The sequence below is a fragment of the Halichoeres trimaculatus genome, unplaced genomic scaffold (genome assembly GCF_033239565.1).
Source record: "Halichoeres trimaculatus isolate MK-OKI-2021-1 unplaced genomic scaffold, fHalTri1.1 fHalTri1_scaffold_20, whole genome shotgun sequence".
Taxonomy (NCBI): domain Eukaryota; kingdom Metazoa; phylum Chordata; class Actinopteri; order Labriformes; family Labridae; genus Halichoeres; species Halichoeres trimaculatus.
This window is the reverse complement of record NW_027437198.1, coordinates 28,749,736-28,767,938: the sequence shown is the minus strand read 5'-3', so window position 1 is coordinate 28,767,938 and position 18,203 is coordinate 28,749,736. Positions and strand designations below refer to the sequence as shown.

Genomic DNA, 18,203 nt, shown 5'->3' with positions numbered 1-18,203 from the left:
TATAAACCTTTATTAGAAAAATACTGTATGTGATATTTATTTGTGATGAGGCATTAATTAAATTAAAACAAACCCTACACAAAAGTCCCTCTGAAACACAGAGAAAACAAACATTCAATAACCCTCTTTATGTTTCAAGCTAAATGTTTACTACAACATAGACAATAAATAATTTAAGCTTTATTAAAGTGTACATGATAAATAAGGTATTTAATCACACTTTACTCATTTTAGCCGTTTTAAACATTCATTCATTCATACACAGAAGTTTCTTAGCTCATGTAAACACTTGGTAAATGACGCCAGTTGCAGGTTACATCATTCTCACGCTCTGTCTCTGGCACACAAGGTAAAAAACACAATCTATATGTTTTAAATCTTTATTCAAATATACGAGATAAAACCTGCGACACAGCTCGATGAGTTCCTTCAGCTAAACATTTCCCACATCAGATTCAGGTGATCCAGTTCACTCTGCAGGTTTTTAGCGAGCATACAAACCCTTCCAGAAAACCTGCTCCTGGTCGACTTCCTCAGCTTCTGCTCGTTCTTCTCTGTGAAGTACTGGTCCATCTCTCTGACGAAAGCCTGAAGCAGTCTCTCTGATGCCATCCCGCCTGTGTGAGATCTGCTATCGTTGACCCTGAACACAGACTGGGACAGGTGTGCCACCTTGACTGCGTCAGGTGGGGCCCCGGCCCTCTGTAGCCGGGCGATGTCGTGTCGCCGCAGCTCGTTCATTCCAGAGAGGATAAAATCCAGACACTCCTCCAGATCTATGATGTTTGACCTATAATCATAAACCAGTTTGTCCACCGTCATCCTGTTGACAACCTTCTTGCTAGCTTTGGAGGTGTGCGCGGTGATTCCTCCTGCAGACGCCACCATCCCAGCACCCACAGCAGTAGCAATGAGCGAGGCGCCAAAAGTTGCAGGCGCCAGCCAGGGCGATCCCGAGCACTGCTGTCACTCCTCCCACAGCACCAGTGGTGCCTCCTGCTATGCCCATGGTTTTGGTCATCTTGTGCACTTTGTCCAGGCTCTCACAGATGGCGTTGAACTCTGCGATGATGTCCCTCAGAGTCTCGTTGCGTTTCATCATGAGCAGGTTGAAGAGGCGGAGGGCCTTTCGTACATTCATGGCTCTCTGGTTGAATGATCTGCAGGGGCAGACGGCAGCGTCCAGATCTTTTACTTAGTTATAGCTTTGATCATGAAACAGGCCAGAGAATTCATTCAGCTGCTGAGCAAAGCGCCATGTTTGCATCTCGTTACCTGACTTCCTCCTCAATGCTGAGGCCGTAAAGTGATGGCGCCATGGAGTCAGACTCTGTTGGGATGAAAGCACAGAGACAGGTTAAACACGCCTGAGTCCTGGTTTCTGCTCACGTACAGCACCAAAAGTTCAGTCCAACACGTTTGGTACTCACTGGACATCCTCTTCAGCCACCTCAGCATCCTGTTCACGTCCTGCAGACAAGGTTCGTCTTTAGGTTACAAACTGGGAGGGACTTTATTTTCTTCACTACACGTTGGATCGTTTCTCATAAAAAGACGTTTAATGGGAGAAGAAGAAGCTGTCTCACCTCCGTGTCATCCGAGCTCAGCGGGTGGAGAGTGTAGAAGCCACTTGGGAAGTGCTGCACGGACCCCATCGTTGACCATCTCTGGGTTTGATTACGTTCAACCTGCAGCAGGAAACAGTCAGAGAGGATCTGTGTGTGTGTGTGTGTGTGTGTGTGTGTGTGTGTGTGTGTGTGTGTGTGTGTGTGTGTGTGTGTGTGTGTGTGTGTCTGCTTCTCATACCAGACTGAGGTTATCCTCAGGCAGAACGTCCAGGTAGGGTCGATACTGAATCTCACTGTAAATGGACTCTGATGGCGTCCCTGTTGAAGGTGGCGGTGGCGGGCTGAACGTGGGGGGAGGCGGTCTGATCTAGAGGAAGAATGAAAACAGTGATCGAACTTTTCCAACTTTTTAACTTGATGCTGCCTTGTGGGAATTTGCGCCTTTTGTTGCTCATTTGGCGTCTGGCCAAGACAAACAAACGAAGAGCAGCTCTCGCAGGTCCTCCTACCTGTCGGGGCGAGGACTCGTACTCTGAGGTGGGGCAGGGGAGGGAGGAGTGCCTGATCCGGGGCGGGACTGCAGGTCTTTCAGAGTCCTGGAAATGAAAGACATTCACTTTGTGGTTGCATAAGACATTTTAGAGGAGCCGAAACACGGACTGTGATCCAGCAGCTGGATCCAGAGAATGCAGACCGGCGAGTCGGTCTTTGATCGGCTGAAAACCAGAGATAAAAAAACATCTTTGTTACCACAAGTTACATAAAGCTCTCTCCACTTTCAAGTTTCTGTTACCGTTGAGTCGCTGGCCCCGCTGAGACTCCCATCGTCTTCAGAGGGGGCAGGTGAGACCGAGGTCTGCCTCATGGATCCGTTGGACCATCTGGATCCTGGAGCCTCGTCAGTGCGGCCCTACCCCGTTAAAAACCCACAAGACAAAAAGTTAGGAGACAGGAACCTAAAAGTCTGTGAAACAGTCGTGGTAAGACCACAGGTGGGTCCTCACCTCAGACTGAGGCGGCGCCGTGGACGGCAGCCTGTCGTAGTAGATGGAGGGAGGAGGGGGGCGCTCAGGCCGAGCTCGGAGAGACGGGGGCCTCGTCCCTGAACCCTCAGCTGGGGACTGGCAGAAAACCAAGAATAGGTTAAACTTTCTTAATCCCAAACAAACGCATCATCATCATCATCATCATCATCACCATCATCATCATCATCATCATCATCATCATCATCAGACGGGAACCCTGGCTCTAAGACACAGAGCTCAGACCACGTGCACAGATCTGCAGCAGTGATCAGAGGAAATGAACTGTGTCTGAGGCTTGATGATGGATCAGTTTTCATCTGAGAGACGTTCACTTTGATTTCTGGAAGAGCTGGATCAGATGGAGGTCACTGCGAGCGGCGTGAACCCACAGTGTTCACACAGGCTGTGAACCAGGCGTCAAACCAGCAGCAGAACCAGGCGTCCTGGTTCTGACCCAGTGTTTGATAGATTTCACGCTCTGATGTACCTGGGCGGTGGTCTCTGTGAGCGTGCTCTGGCTCTGGCTCGTGGGTTGACTTGAGGTCAAACGAAGACTTGAGGCTCTTGGAGGAGGAGGGCGGGCGGGACGAGGCCTCTTGTGGTCAGCGGGGTATTCAGTGAGTAACGGACTCTGAGGAGGAGAAACAACACTAAACATCCTCAGAATGTTACTGCGAGCCATCTCCAGAAAATCCACCACCAAGAGTCTGAACTCACGTCTCCGTTTGTCGCGGCGCTCACTGAGTCTTCAGATGGAGCCGTCGGCGTGCTGTCGCCGTGGTTACTCTGGTCCTTTGGTTGTTTTTTGGTCCTGGGTCGAGGAACAGGCTTCACGATGACCTCCAGCTGACTGTGGTCTGTGAGCGCAGGCTGAATGAAACACAGACAACACGTGTTTCAGCTCCTACCATCAGGAATCAACCCTGGAGCCGTTAGCTAACCAGTTACATCACAGCTGCTGCAGGTTGAGCCGGACAGAAAAGTTCAGGCTGAACAAAAAGCAAGTTTGAATTCTGCTTTTTTACATTTTTTCTGTTTTATTTCAGGGTCAGCCTCACGGCGTAGGCCCAGTGAAGAAGGAACACAGTGAAACATGAACAGTGAAGCAGCGATAACCACTGACAGCTGGTGTTACCTCCGAGGCGTCGGGGTCTCCACAGGTAACCTGTGCGTCCTCAGAGGGGGAGGGACTGGTGGACTTCATGGTCGAGTTTTTCCTGGGAGGTTTGGGCGGCTGGGGGAAAAATAAATGAACAGTTACTCACATGTGTCAGACTTTTAAGAAGTGTAAATGCAGAAGAATAAAGTTTCAGGACTTGATACAGATGGATTCATGAACCAGTTAAAGTTACGCCTCAAAGCCACAGCTGACTGGTGGCGTTAGCCGTCTGCTCGCTGTCACCTCAGCTAACTCAGTCAACGTCTCGTCCCAGACGTTGGAGCTGCTCTCCTCTCTCAAACTAACCCTGTACACACCGGTCCTGACTGTTTGCTCGCTCTGTGTTTGAGTTACACTGGTTTAGTCACGTGATGAGAGCACGGAGAGGAGCCAGAGTGAAACACAGAGCAGTCAGTTTCCATCAGGACCTGTTGCTGACCCTGACAGGGACACGGGTCGGGGGAGGGTAACTGGGTCGCTTCACGGCCAGTAGTGAGCAGACTGTGGCGCCATGAGCAGAAACATTTGGAAGCTGCTCCTCCCTGTAGGGCAGCACCACCCCCTCATCCAGAGACACCTCTGTGTCCAGAAAACTGACGGCAGACTAACCGACATGAAGGCTTCAGACGGCTGCTGCGTCTCGTCCATCATTTCGTCTGTGAGCCAGCCGGGCCAGCTGACAGAAAGCAGTTTGATCAGAGGGATTAAAGGGAAATCCTTTCACTGCAGCACTCTGAGCTACTGTTTTCACATGATCCCAGCACTGTTTGATGTGAAACACGGTCTCTCTGGAGTTCCCACAATCCTGCAGCTGTTTGCTTTAGATTCACTGACTCCCTCACTATCACATGAAAAAAGACAAGCATCTTTCTAAACCTCTCATTTACTCCACTTCCTCAAGCAGTTATCATTTCTGTCAGCTGGTTTCATACAGCGGAGAGGCAGGTTCATACCGTCATGTTCCCGTCGGTACGCTGATCCTTTGATTTTTAACCCAGAGGAAGAAACCCCTCAGCCGTCCTCCCATGCGTCTCGATGCCTGAAGCCTCAGCCCACAGATGCTCCTTCCTTTTCTGCCTCTGTCATCCGGTAAAACTGGACCTGAAGGTTGGATTTCCTGCAGACACATGTGAGCGTATCCTCCTTTCAGCAAAACTCAACACAAACCAGAGAGAGGATTACTGAAATATGCCTTTCCTGACAGTCAAACATCCCCACATGTCCATCACATACACGCCACGCTGGATGATCCTCCATACTCACCCACAGCCTGTCCACCTGTCCACCTGTCCACCTGTCCACCTGTCCACCTGTCCACCTGTCCACCTGTTCACCTGTCCACCTGTCCACCTGTCCACCTGTCCACCTGTTCACGACCAACCGTCTGTAACTAAACCTTTCCTGTGAAGTGTGATGGTTTACCAGCTTCTCCTGCCGTCAACAGCCTGAGTCTGACTGTCAGCGTTGTTAGTGGGTGTGTGTGTGTGTGTGTGTGTGTGTGTGTGTGTGTGTGTGTGTGTGTGTGTGTGTGTGTGTGTGTGTGTGTGTGTGTGTGTGTGACAGAGAGAATCCTGTGTATGAATGTCAGACTTAATGTTAGGGTGTTTGTGTTTTTCATCCAGAGCCGGTCCAACAGGCCAGGTGAGTGTGTGTTTTGTAATGTACACACACTGCGACTGCTTTGGAGCTGAGTCATGTTTCTGACCTGACGGGTGTCGCGGTGTGAAGTGGAGTCGACACTTTCAGTCACTGATTAAGGTGTGTGATGCTAATAGCATGGGGGAGTAACCCTGACATACTTTGTTTGACCTCAAATGAAAAGTTTGACTTTGTCTCAGTTTGGGTTTGATCAGAGGACACTGACATGAAGTTTCTCCAGAGCCCACCTGGCAGTCCGCCTGACACTCTGAGCCCTGTTTGCAGAGGAAGAACTGATCCGTGTACTCGCCCATCAAGTTAACCACAGTATTCTCTGCATGCTACGAGCTAAAGCTAACGAGCTACTGGAAAGCAGAGCAGCGTGTCTGACTGCGGTGATGACAGAGGCGTCCTGCGCAGCTTTCATCAGCACTCAGCGTGAAGTTTTTCTGCTTCAGAAGTGAAGCCAAGCATGAAGCTGCTGATCCCAAGCTGGAGCGCCAGAGACAGGTGTGACCGAGGGGAGTTATGGGACAGGTGACTGTTGGCCGCAGGTGCTGCAACAAAAAAAAGAGATTACTGAAATGACTCAGTGTGTGTAGATTCAGTTTAAATCACAGGTGAAGGACTCTGTCGTTCAACAAGCTTCAACAGGTGACGTAGGAGTCTCCTGCAGGGGGGGGGGGCACCCACTCACCAGGTCACCAGGTTCCCACATTTCTGAGATCTGCATCTACACTCTGCTTCCAGTGGAAACCCTTTTCAATCAACACGTTTTATTTTTTCTTAAAATGATTGAGACAAATTCTGACTGAAATTAAATCACTCATTCATTCATTGACTACACACTGCTTCCAGAAAGTTCTGAAACAGGACTGGACTAACTGAAAGGAAAAGTGGGAACACAAGGACACATTCGTCCTGCACATGTGAAACATAGGACTGGGGGGCCACTGGGCTGGGGGACCACTGGGCTGGGGGGGGGGACCACTGGGCTGTGGGACCACTTGGTGTTTGGGGGACCACTGGGCTGGGGGAGCACTTGGTGTTTGGGGGAGCACTGGGCTGGGGGGCACTCAGTGGGGGGCACTCAGTGGGGGGCAATCAGTGGGGGGACACAGGGGGACCCCAGGTGCAGAGCTGGCCTTCTTCACCAGTTAGTTGAGCCTCTTCCTGTCCCAGCAGACCAGGCCAAAGGAGACGGATAAGGGACTTGAGGAGAGTCCCATGAGAACAAAGCCTCTGCTCGTCCGTACTCACAGACTGTGTCTCTGTTTTCTTACTGATGAAAGTGTAAATATAAACATGTTGAAGTGTCAGCTGTAACAAACTCTCAGGGTGTATCAGAGCAGTCAGTCACTGTCATATGGAGGTGTGTTATCACACAGCTGCTGACGTCATGTGACTGATGTGTGAGCCTGTGTTATTCGCTCTGTCTGCAGAGGTCAGTTTCCTGATGGATGGACTTCCGGTCGGATCCTCGGTGTCAGTCCGCGCCTCTTCACTCATTTCACTCCGGGACATCAACTCGTGACCGTTCACAGACTCCGTGCACCGGCTACTGATTTCAACCAATCAGAGCGCGTTCCTGATTACTTTCCTCCAATCACAGAGTCTCGTAGCGGGCAGAACCGAGTAAATACGGAAACCGCCGAAGCTCTCCCTCCTGCTCAGTCTGCGTCGGTTTATCAGTGTTGGTGACTGTGTGAGTTAACGCACCACAGACAGCGTGTTTTTTCCACCGTGGGGCAGAGATGAAGCGACTGGAAGAAGCGTGTTGTGTGGTCTTCGTGCTGCTGGTCGCTCACAGCGTCGCAGTGATCAGGTAAACACAGGTAGTCAGCTGATGTGTCGGTGAGAGGAGCTCTCTGCGGAGTGTTCACTGAATCCTCCCTGACGAGCCCCGCGTGTTTCTGATTAATGAGCCTAATTAATGCGATCACTGTTTACTGTTAATGACGTCATGTTAAAGTTTGATGCTGTTCACACTTCCGTTAGCACCGTTACAAACTTCTGACCTCGTGAGCTGCAGCAGAAGCAGGAAGCGTGCGCGCGCACCTCCTGAGCTTTAAGGTCTGTGTGTAGGTTCAGAGTTTCACCTGTTTCCTCTGAACCCGTGAAATGAGTCAGGATGACTGATCACTGCAGAGCGGAGCTGTGTGAGCTGCTCTGGGTCCAGTCTGGAGGTGTTCACACAGCTCAGTGATCCAGCTCAGTGATCCAGCTCAGGTCTGGACCTGGGGAACAGGCTGTTCCTCCAAACCAACACACGCTCAGCAGGAAACAGGAGGGGTGAAGCAGCAGAGAGTGGAGGGTGGAGGGTGGAGCAGCTCATGTTTGGAGACTTTCTGCTATGTTTTCACGCTGTGTGGCTGCTGCCCTTCAGGCGTCACTTTGAGTTGATCTCTGCTCTTTCAGAGTCCCCCTCCATAAAACCAGGAGCCTGCGCCGCCTCATGAGCGACAACGGGAGGTCTGTGGAGGAGCTGCGAGCGTTAGCCAGGAGCTCTGGAGCGGGGAGCGGTCTGCCTGCTCCTCAGCTGCCTGTGGAGAGGCTGACCAACTTCATGGACGTATGTTTCACTGTGATAGTCCCTGAAGCTTAGCACCAGTGTCCACCACACCACGAGAGAGCCAGCTTTAAAGATGCTTCAACAAACTGATGTTTGAAAACTTTCACACTTCATCCAAAAGTTTGTTGGTGTCAGAAACAAACTGGAGGTGTCAGCTTATCTCAGGCCTCGGTGTCAGGTTGTAAAAACAGGGTTTAGGTTAGATCCTGATGTGGACTGTGATGGTGTAGTGTTGGCTCCACAGCTGGTCTTTGTCCCCTCAGGCTCAGTACTACGGGGTCATCAGCATCGGGACCCCTCCCCAGGACTTCACTGTGCTGTTCGACACCGGCTCCTCCAACCTGTGGGTCCCCTCCATCCACTGCTCCTTCTTCGACGTGGCGTGCTGTGAGTTTCCTGTTTGACCTTTTTACTCTGTGTGTTTCCTTTTACCCAAAGCTTGAATAAAAACGTCCTGAGTGTTTTCATGAGCTGCTCAGTCACTTCATGGCACTGAACGAAAAGTAGGACGAGGGTTAAAAAGTTACATAGAGAGGAGTCTGCGTGACAACCAAAAGGACATAAAACCAAACTTTGACCGTAACAGTGACTGAACTTTCTCAGCGACATAAAAACAAGACGTCACATGGCAGATCTGAGGTTAGAGCTGCTCTTCAGAGGTCTGAGATGAGCGCTGAGGTTTTGGACAGAGGAGCTGACTGTGTGTGTCTCGTCTTTTCTCCTTCCTGTGGCTGTGACCTCTGTCAGGGCTTCATCATCGCTACAACTCAAAGAAGTCGAGCACGTACGTTCAGAACGGCACCGTGTTTTCCATCCAGTACGGCCGAGGCAGCCTGTCGGGCTTCATCAGCGAGGACACGGTCTCTGTGAGTCCCACACACACACACTCCTCCTCCGCCGCCGCCTCACTCAGCTCTTTGTTCCTCTGCATTCCTCACATTTTGGTGGTCACAACGTTTTCATTATTCACTTAAACAAACTGCGTCTGCAGGGCTATCAGTGTTTCCTCTCTGCTCCTGCAGATCGCAGGTCTGTCCATCCCTCACCAGCAGTTCGGTGAAGCCATAAAGCAGCCTGGCATCACGTTCGCAGTGGCACGCTTCGATGGCGTCCTGGGGATGGCGTACCCCCTCATATCTGTAGCAAACGTCCTCCCGGTGTTTGACACAGCCATGGCGGCCAAGCTGCTGCCTCAGAACGTCTTCTCTTTCTACATCAGCAGGTCGGTGTGTTAATCATTCATAAGGTACCAGGTTCTGGTTCTGGTTCTGGTTCTGGTTCTGGTGTGAACACAGTGCTGCAGAGAACGTGCTCAGCAGAGGCTCTGCTCCTCTTTCAGGGATCCAGCTGCGGCGGTAGGCGGGGAGCTGATGCTGGGGGGGTCAGATCCTCAGTACTACAGCGGAGACCTTCACTACGTCAACGTCACTCGAAAGGCGTACTGGCAGATCTCTGTGAACGGGTGAGAGAAGCTTTCTTTCTTACATCAGCAGGAAGAGGGAGGAGCCGAGCTAAGCTGGGACTTCCTGTGTTCCTCCTGAAACCAGCTTTGGTTCCTGTGAAACTCTTCGAAGCTTCACTGATTCGTCCCTGACCTCCTCTCCTCTCACCTTCCTGCAGAGTCGAAGTTGGAAACCAGCTGACCCTTTGTAAAGATGGCTGCCAAGCTATTGTTGACACGGGAACGTCCCTGATGGTCGGACCTGTGGAGGAAATCCGAGCGCTGCACAAAGCCATCGGCGCCCTGCCCCTGGTGATGGGAGAGGTGCGCCTGCTTCAGTCCAGGTGAAAGTATCGCTCTGTGTCTCCGTCAGCCCTGACCTCTCTGTCCCTCCTTTAGTATCTGATCGACTGTAAGAAGATCCCCACCCTCCCCGTCATCTCCTTCGACATCGGGGGGAAGCTGTTCAACCTGACCGGGGAGGATTACGTCATGAAGGTACACGCACTCATGTCAGATGGCGCTGGTGATGTCAGAGGCGCTGGTGATGTCAGAGATGCTGGTGATGTCAGAGACGCTGTGGTTTCATCATCACTCAGCTCCTGATGATACAAACTGAAGTGACCCTGTTTCCCTCCCCAGGAGTCTCAGATGGGAATGTCCATCTGTCTGTCGGGCTTCATGGCCATGGACATCCCTCCCCCCGCCGGCCCCCTGTGGATTCTGGGAGATGTATTCATTGGGAAGTACTACACCGTGTTTGACAGGGACGCCGACCGCGTGGGGTTCGCCCCCGCCAAGTAGTTCAGTCACTTCTGATCTCTGCATTCACATCACTTCACAATAAACCCTGACCATGGTCCCTTTGTTCAGAGAGGTTTACCTGAGGAGCAGGTGTGTGTGTGGAGCAGGTGTGTGTGTGTGTGTGTGGAGCAGGTGTGTGTGTGGAGCAGGTGTGTGTGTGGAGCAGGTGTGTGTGTGATAAACTGATGACACACTGAGAGGAGCACACACTGCCACAAACACTCTGACTCACTTTGTTCCTGTCACTTCATCATTTCCCACAGCCGGATCAAACACATTTCAATCAGCAGCCCTGTTTCCTGTTTCCTGTTTCCTGTTTCGCTCTGATCAAACGTCACTGCACTAAAAAAAAAAAAAACACCTTCCTCTTCAGGACGGGTCCACGTTCCCGTCTCCAGTCCCAGGACGGCGTCTAGCTTTGGCTGCTTTTCTATCTCTTTATCTCAGGATGTTTCTTTTAACAAGTCTGTGAATTTTATTACAATAAAACTTAAATTGTTCATCTCCCTGTTTCATTATTCCACTATTTTTAGTGTTTGAAGGTGTCGAAGGGCAACGAGTCAGACGAGCAACTTTTCAAGAAACTCAAACTTATTTAAAGCTCCCATCTCCTGCTCCTTTCCTCAGTTTAATCTGGATCATTGATGTCTTCATGAAATGGTAGTAACATGTTTTGGTCCAAAAAGCCAATAAATCAAGCACAGCAGCATTGTTTCCAGGCTCTCATAGCCCCTCTGTTCAGAACGCTCTGATTTAGTGGGCGTGGCCTTCATATGTAAATGAGCCACCGCTGATACCGCCCCGCTCTTCCACGTCACTGAGAGCGGCGCCACGAGCTCCGAGTGCACAATGTTTAGAAAACAGAGAAGCTCGTTTACCGTAACATTACAGGCTAAAACAACAGGCTAACTGCAGCTAAAGTTAGCATCCTGAAGCTAACACAGAGACAGGGGGGACACTGAGGAAAAGCTCCTCCATCTGCTCCACAGCACACAGCATTTAAAATACTCACATTTCCAGGGTCCCAGGTTTGTTGGAGGATGGTTGGTAATGCGCCTGGATTCAGGACCAGTCTATTGGCTAGCCCTCTGTTGGACTGTCCAAAGTTGGAAAAGCAGTCGGCCGTGAAGTGACTAGCACACACATGCTCAGTTTTACTGAGTGTAGCTGGAACATTTCCTGATAAATGAACTCTAGACACTTAGTCTGTCTTCTTCTGAGATGGGAAGCTTGAGCATGGAGCTATGTGGCTGTTTACAGACAAAAACAGAGCAGTGATGGCTCTTCAACTTTGGCATTCTCCTCCCGGGGAGGGGAGTGGGTGGGGAGGGGTTTCTGGGATATCTGCTCTGGTGGACCAATCAGGTCAGACTTGCTCCTGATTGGTCAAAAAAGGGAATCGCTGATGTCAGCAAATCCCCAAAATCCAAACAGCTGGTTTTAGGTCAGGATTTTACATTAAGCTCTACTAAGAACAGGTTTGGTCATTAAATATCACATTTTGTGGGCTGGGAGGAACGACAAAGACCCACACATTTCACTAAAAGACTTAATAGAGTGATTTTTGCAGAATATGGGACCTGTAATCATGACTCTTTAGGGCCTCCGTACTTTTGAATTCTTCCTATAGAGTTTTAAACTGAACTTACTTTAAAGAACAAGTGAAACTGCTTTAGTAACTGTATCATTTATCATTTACTGAATAACACAAACTGCAGCACTTTTAAACTCCAGAGCCCAACGACTGAAAGAGGCAGCGCAGCGCGCAGCATGCAGCGCAGCGTACAGCCAACGCCTCCTCCACAGGAGGAGGAGCTGATCTACTTTGGGTTTTATTTGACAAAAAAACATCAGAAAAGGTGAACGATGACTCTGCTCCTGTGGATACAGCAGTGATCTGTACACACACACACACACACACACACACACACACACACACACACACACACACACACACACACACACACACACACACACACACACACACACACACACACACACACACACACACACACACACACACACACACACACACACAGAGGAGCTGCTGTTGGATCATTTAATGTCAGTACGTCCAGAACAAATCACATGAAGCACAAACGATCAGACTTTACAAGTTGAGCTGAGTTGATGCAAATAAATATTTGGCTTTTTTTGGTTACAAATGTACAATAAATACAAAAATATTTACCTGTTTTTATCATGATTATTATCAACACAACTCCTAACAACCAAACCCCTCCGTGCTGTGCACCGTACAAACAAAGTGGGCAGGAAATGAGGTCACACTCGCTCCGTGTCACGGCGGCGTTCACTTGTTCAAAGGCTAAATGTGAAAACAAAAAGCAACAACGTGAATATTTTTGGATCATTGTTTCTCCTCAGTCAGTGAGTCCAGCTCCTGTCACCTGAACACGAAGGTAGAGACCACCTCCTCTGACCTAACGCCTGCTATCACAGCCGCTCTACTCCTCCGTGAACACGTCTGTCCTCAGCCAATCAGGATGGAGGAGAGATAAGCACCTGGAACCTTCCAGAGCACACAAACTGCCAGGCAGGTGCTGTTTGTTCCCGGTCTACGACGTGTCCCGTTGGTCGGCTCTAATCCACGCATGGCGACCTACTCCAGACAGGTTGGCACCTGAACGTAATCAGGATTAAATGTGGGCTTAAAGTTTGCACACACACCAGACTACAGAGGTAAGAGACTAACACTGAGTTCCTAAAGGAAACTGAAAAACCTTTTCCTGCAGGTTCGTACCGTTCCTCAAAGATCCACATCACAGTCCGCAGTCCAAGTGAGAGGTACAGACAGAGAAGGAGTTAAATTAAAGCAAAAACCAGCAAACTAAAGCACTTTGGATCATCGCAGAGAAAGCCTTGGTGATCACAGGAGACAGAGATGAAGGATTAAAGCGTGTGAGACCTTTGACTGATGGAAAAACACCTCGTCTGAGACAAAGCAGCTGCTTTAAGGCGTCACATGGACGTTCACTGCTCTACGCTGACGTTTGGTCAGATCGTGACGCTGCTCTGCTCTCATCAACACAAAGTCTCACTGAACCAAGTTAATCCAGCTCAGGGTCAGACTGGTGTGACGGTGAAAAGCCACACAAATCATAGTCCATATAAACCATGACATGCACGCCGCGGACAACTCAACCCCAATCCCCAACCGGACGTGGCCTCACCCCGACGCGTCGTCCCCACCCTGACGTGGCCTCACCCCGACGCGTCGTCCCCACCCTGACGTGTCGTCCCCACCCCGATGCGGCGTCACCCTGACACGACGTCCCCACCCCAACGTGACGTCCCCACCCTGACGTGGTGTCCCCACCCTGACACGACGTCCCCACCCCAACGTGACGTCCCCACCCTGACGTGGTGTCCCCACCCCGACGTGACGTCCCCTCCCTGACGTGACGTCCCCTCCCCAACGTGACGTCCACTCCCCCGACGCGGCCTCACCCCGACGCGGCCTCACCCTGACACGACGTCCCCTCCCCAACGTGACGTCCCCTCCCCAACGTGGCGTCCCCACCCTGACGTGACGTCCCCACCCTGACGTGACGTCCCCACCCCAACGTGACGTCCCCTCCCTGACACAGCCTCACCCCGACACGACGTCCCCTCCCTGACGCGGCGGCACAGACTCACAATCAGAGGGTACACTATCTGCACGTGACCCAACTGTCCTGTGAGTATCTGGTTAAAACATCGTCATTACTCACGCAAACGATGCCTGGATTACACCGAGCTAAAGATCAGTCTGTTCGTTTCTTCCGTGTGGACCTCTGAGGCCCAAACGGCGAGTCTGACTAAGCTTCAGATTAACGTGGGGTGAAAGTGATCACAGCACAGACAGTTTGGATGACGGCTCCTACACGTGGAGTTACTGCTACAGAGTGAATGTTTCCTTTAGTTTGTGGAGACGTACTGAGGAAGCAGAGGATGGGTCCATGCAGGTGGTTTCCAGGGACCGGATGGCGCCCAGATGGCGGCCCCATGCTGACATGACAGCGGTTTATACTTCATGGCCTGGTCCTGCTGGAGCCACGTTTCTGCGTGGCGTCAGGGGTTGGGCGGCTCTGCAGTCCTCAGCAGCCCTTCAGGTTCGGAGAGGGCGCAGTAGAGCGTGTACCCCAGCTCGTCCACCTCGTGTTCAGTCAGCTCGCAGAACAGATTCACCTTAGGGCTGAGGGCGCACGGCAGCCTCCCGGCCTCTAGGTGTCCCACCAGCGCTCGCAGCAGCTGGAGGAAGCGGTCTGCGAGAGCATCCTGGGTCCAGTCCCCTTCTTTCTCGCACAGCAGTAAGATGGCGTTGGTGAGCTGGCTGGCGTTGAGTCGGCTGAGGGTGGGGTTGAGCTTGCACACGGCCTTGGCTACCTTCAAACAGGCGCAGCGGCAGCCTCCGTCCTCCTGGTCCAGAGCTCTGAGCCGGGCCGTCTCAGCCACGCGGAAGCTCTGACGCCACAAGTTCTCGTGGCGCTCTGCGGCGAGGCGATGCGGTTTGGCGATCAGTGAGGTCCCGTCCTCCATCACCAGTAGCGGCAGGAAGTCCACGTACAGCTTCCGGTCCTTCTCGTACTGAACCTCCAGGGTCAGAGTTTCTGATGGGACCACGGGGCGGATGATGTAGTCCAGGACGCTGCCTATCGCCGGCCAGTTGATGGAGCCCGCCACGAGTTTCTCAAAGACCTCGAGGACAGACTTTGGGGAGAGATAACCTCCGACCATGCAGCGGTCCCAGTAGCTGCTGTTACGGGGGAAATACTCCAGGTTCTCTCTGCGGACCAGCCAGAACCCAGGAACATTCATGATGGTGTCCTCGCCGGGGATGGACGACCACAGGTTCTTCTCCAGGACCAGAGGCACCATGAGCTGGGCGTGGTCCGCTGTCACCACCTAAAGATGGAGGAAGGACAGGGAGTTATCTGCATCACCTCCACCACTGACTGGACGCAGCATCTTAGGGCGTAACCCACCTGCAGGTCGTCGTACAGACTGCCGCTCAGGTACATCTCTCTGAGTGGCATGTCCGGCAGTTTGGCGTGGAGGAAAACTCGGAGTTCGGCGCAGATGTCCAGAGCGGCCCTCCTGGCCACGGCCTGCTCCTCGGACGGGATGTTGACGCTGTTCTGGTAGAACGCCCACAGGTGCTCCTGCAGGGACAGACGCATCCGAGCCCGCAGCAGGTCGGACTGAGTGGCCCCGCCTCCTCCCACTGCAGCTCGACCCACCGCCCTGCGCAGGCAGTCTGAGGAGAGGGACCAAGCAGATCCAGTCAGATGTGTCAGACATGCAGCAGGATTTGTCCCCAGCTCCACAGTTTAACATCTTCAGCTTCAAAGCGGAAAAACAACAGGACGGCGTTCACGTTGCTATAACAACACGACACTACCTCGGTTACTACAGCACACAGGAGGTTACAACTGAAGCTATCAGACACCGAGCGGGCTAACTACAGCTCCACAGACAGCAACACCCACGGTAAAGGAAGAGCAAGATCCCTCCACACAGGTTTGCTGTCGACAGAACGAGAGCAGGCTCAAAGTCACACACGTCTGTTTGGAAAAACAACTTCTCTCTGGAAGTCTCCGCGTTTCCTCACCTGGTTCGAAAGCGTGCGCGGAGGTGGGCAGAGAGTGCATGGACCTGCTCACGGTCGACTTCATGTTGTGGTTCATGACCCGTGGTGACGAGCCCATCCAGGCAGGCTCCTCCCAGCTCCTCTTCCCCGTCTGATCCATCTTGGTGGGGCTGGTCGGAGCACTTATGGCGCGGTCGTACATCTGCACCAACAAATGAACTTCAATCAGAGAGTCCCTGAAGCTTTGATCAAACACAGAAACAAGGCTTTTCAGATTTTAGGAGGCGAGATGATGGACTGGAGCCTGGACCTGAGTGCTGTGTGTGAGAAGTGTCTGAAGAGTGTTTCTCTTACTCTTTTCACGGCTAGCGTTGCGATGCCAAGCATGGCTGCACCTCCCACACCGAGCACCAGCTTTGCATTGGAGAGCATGAAATCGATGGCCGTACCGATCCCGTTGTCATCTTTCTTTCCTTTGCGGTCTCCGTTAACCCCCGCCATCCTGCCACTACATGTGCATGAGGAAAGCGAAGAGTCAGAAAAGTCCTGCAACCACGACCCACATGTGACGCTCTCTTTAATCCTCGTCTCTGATCAAAAACCTTCAGATTTTTTCTGGTTCAGTGAACTCACCTGGGAGACGACCCTCCAGACCACTTGAAGCCTCCTCCAGGTGACCCCGACGCCCTACATAAGCCCACCCAATCTGCTGCTGAGGAAGAACTGTCCCCTCTTCAGCGCGTCCTCCTTGTCCTCAGGTACAGTCAGGTCCTGGCACCGACGAAATTCACGAGCCACAGCGCGGCGGTAGAAGTTACGGTCAGTGTACTGAAGGTGACGCCCAGCGCGGAGCAGCGCCCGGTACAGCTCCAGGACGGCACTGCGAGACCAGCCGCCCATCAGGGACCTCACATGGAGAGGGGGGACACCCTGGATCCTGAGGAGAGGAGGACATGGGTCACTCTGATTTCTATGAATCTGATTCATTCAAACCACTTCATCAAGTCCTCTGAAGGGGGACGACCTCGATAATAAGTGACAGCACTAAAGAGATGAACTCAAATTAAAGGTAAATATTTAAGTTAGACTGTTTGACCAGTCACAACACACACACACACACACACACACACACACACACACACACACACACACACACACACACACACAGTTGTTGTAAAACAGTCAAATTGCTTCTTTACATGAGCAACTAACTGCACAAAGCAGCCGAAATCTATTTTTAAAGATACAAATGTTTTGCTCGTTGTGGTCACACCACAAACAGCCATCGTACTGGATCTACTGTACTGGATCTACTGTACTGGATCTGCTGAGCTGGATCTGCTGTACTGGATCTGCTGAGCTGGATCTGCTAAAGTGGATCTGCTGAGCTGGATCTGCTGTACTGGATCTACTGTACTGGATCTGCTGAGCTGGATCTGCTGAGCTGGATCTGCTGAGCTGGATCTGCTGAGCTGGATCTGCTGTGGGGGGTGGGAGCAGACACTGAAGTCACAGACAGAGGGTTTGGGTGTGGAGAGATCAGGTGACTTTACTTATCATCTCTCCAAACCACTGATGCCCTTTGAGCAGATGCTGATCCAGATCCCGCAGATCAGTCTGCATGGTGACTACCTTTAGCACTGGACATGCGCAAAGCTAACGTCATGCTACAAACACTTAGCCCGACGGGACGGTAGTAGAGTAACATTACATCTGTCAATGATCCGTGTAAACAGCCAGAGTCTGCTCCTGTCCGGTCTCTCAGGTCGGGCTCATTGAACAGAAGGAGGAGAAATGAGGAGGTGTCTCCCTCAGCTCAGCTGTAGCTCAGAGGCTAGCTTTCACAGACGCTAATGAGCCTGTAACTTCAACTCCTTCAAATCAATCTTTAATTCGATCATTTCTTGTTTTATATGATCACCACTTTATAATCTGAAGATTAAACACACTGGGTGTAATTACTGAGGCTCGTTAGTTGTCAGAAAATGGCTGGCTCTACGGAAAGCCGCACACTTCTCTGGGCTAGCCGTTAGCTGACCTTACCTCCACCCAGCATCGCTGATAAACACCGAGAGGAGGAGGAGGAGGAGGAGGAGGTGAAGGAGCACAAACACAAACACAGGGAGCAAGGAGAGGAGCAAACTCACGGTGGAGAAATAAAAGCTCAGGTCTTCTTCTCCTTGTGACAGAGGCAGGGGGTCAGATACGACAGTTAACCCGGAACGTCAGTAAAACCAGTGACTACATCCGGGTAATTAGCTTTACGACATCTTTATTTAAAAAAAAACACTTATTTTAAAAATTCTGTTTTTATCTTTAATGATACCAAAACATTGTAAAGTTCAAATCCTATAAATCAAGAATCATCCAAACGATATTTGCTCGCTAATTCAGACACTTCGTGAC

The 18,203-nt window shown here is 51.4% G+C and overlaps 3 protein-coding genes across 7 annotated transcripts; 1 reads left to right on the top strand and 2 right to left on the bottom strand.

Annotated features, from left to right (window-relative positions):
- Positions 1-233: 233 nt before the first annotated feature.
- On the bottom strand, positions 234-11,313 carry LOC141809557 (uncharacterized). 2 transcript variants are annotated; one of them, XM_074696637.1, is made up of 14 exons: positions 11,220-11,313; positions 5,016-5,947; positions 4,706-4,869; positions 3,729-3,827; positions 3,311-3,463; positions 3,081-3,224; positions 2,573-2,689; positions 2,362-2,478; positions 2,078-2,164; positions 1,807-1,935; positions 1,587-1,688; positions 1,431-1,470; positions 1,276-1,330; positions 234-1,160 (listed from the first exon to the last, which is right to left on the bottom strand). In XM_074696637.1, the coding sequence occupies exons 3-14, from the start codon at positions 4,709-4,711 to the stop codon at positions 842-844; spliced, it is 1,368 nt and encodes a 455-aa protein (XP_074552738.1). In that variant the 5' UTR covers positions 4,712-4,869; positions 5,016-5,947; positions 11,220-11,313; the 3' UTR covers positions 234-841. The 2 variants fall into 2 exon arrangements, with proteins under 2 accessions (XP_074552738.1, XP_074552739.1); XM_074696638.1 differs by lacking the exon at positions 11,220-11,313 and having other exon boundaries at positions 5,016-5,991.
- On the top strand, positions 7,007-10,709 carry napsa (napsin A aspartic peptidase). Of its 3 annotated transcripts, none has more exons than XR_012600006.1 (10): positions 7,007-7,215; positions 7,809-7,962; positions 8,226-8,349; positions 8,710-8,828; positions 8,985-9,184; positions 9,302-9,424; positions 9,583-9,727; positions 9,803-9,901; positions 10,046-10,314; positions 10,357-10,709. XR_012600006.1 is itself a non-coding variant. In XM_074696639.1 (9 exons), exons 1-9 carry the CDS (start codon positions 7,145-7,147, stop codon positions 10,205-10,207), a joined length of 1,197 nt encoding a protein of 398 aa, XP_074552740.1. In that variant the 5' UTR covers positions 7,007-7,144; the 3' UTR covers positions 10,208-10,325. The 3 variants fall into 3 exon arrangements, 1 of the variants encoding a protein (XP_074552740.1); XR_012600005.1 differs by having other exon boundaries at positions 10,046-10,318; XM_074696639.1 differs by lacking the exon at positions 10,357-10,709 and having other exon boundaries at positions 10,046-10,325.
- A 2,513-nt stretch (positions 11,314-13,826) lies between the features above and the next one.
- mief1 (mitochondrial elongation factor 1) lies at positions 13,827-16,571 on the bottom strand. 2 transcript variants are annotated; one of them, XM_074696593.1, is made up of 5 exons: positions 16,431-16,571; positions 16,152-16,305; positions 15,819-15,999; positions 15,193-15,464; positions 13,827-15,112 (listed from the first exon to the last, which is right to left on the bottom strand). In XM_074696593.1, the coding sequence occupies exons 2-5, from the start codon at positions 16,296-16,298 to the stop codon at positions 14,279-14,281; spliced, it is 1,434 nt and encodes a 477-aa protein (XP_074552694.1). In that variant the 5' UTR covers positions 16,299-16,305; positions 16,431-16,571; the 3' UTR covers positions 13,827-14,278. The 2 variants fall into 2 exon arrangements, with proteins under 2 accessions (XP_074552694.1, XP_074552693.1); XM_074696592.1 differs by having other exon boundaries at positions 16,152-16,299; positions 16,431-16,503.
- Positions 16,572-18,203: the final 1,632 nt, after the last annotated feature.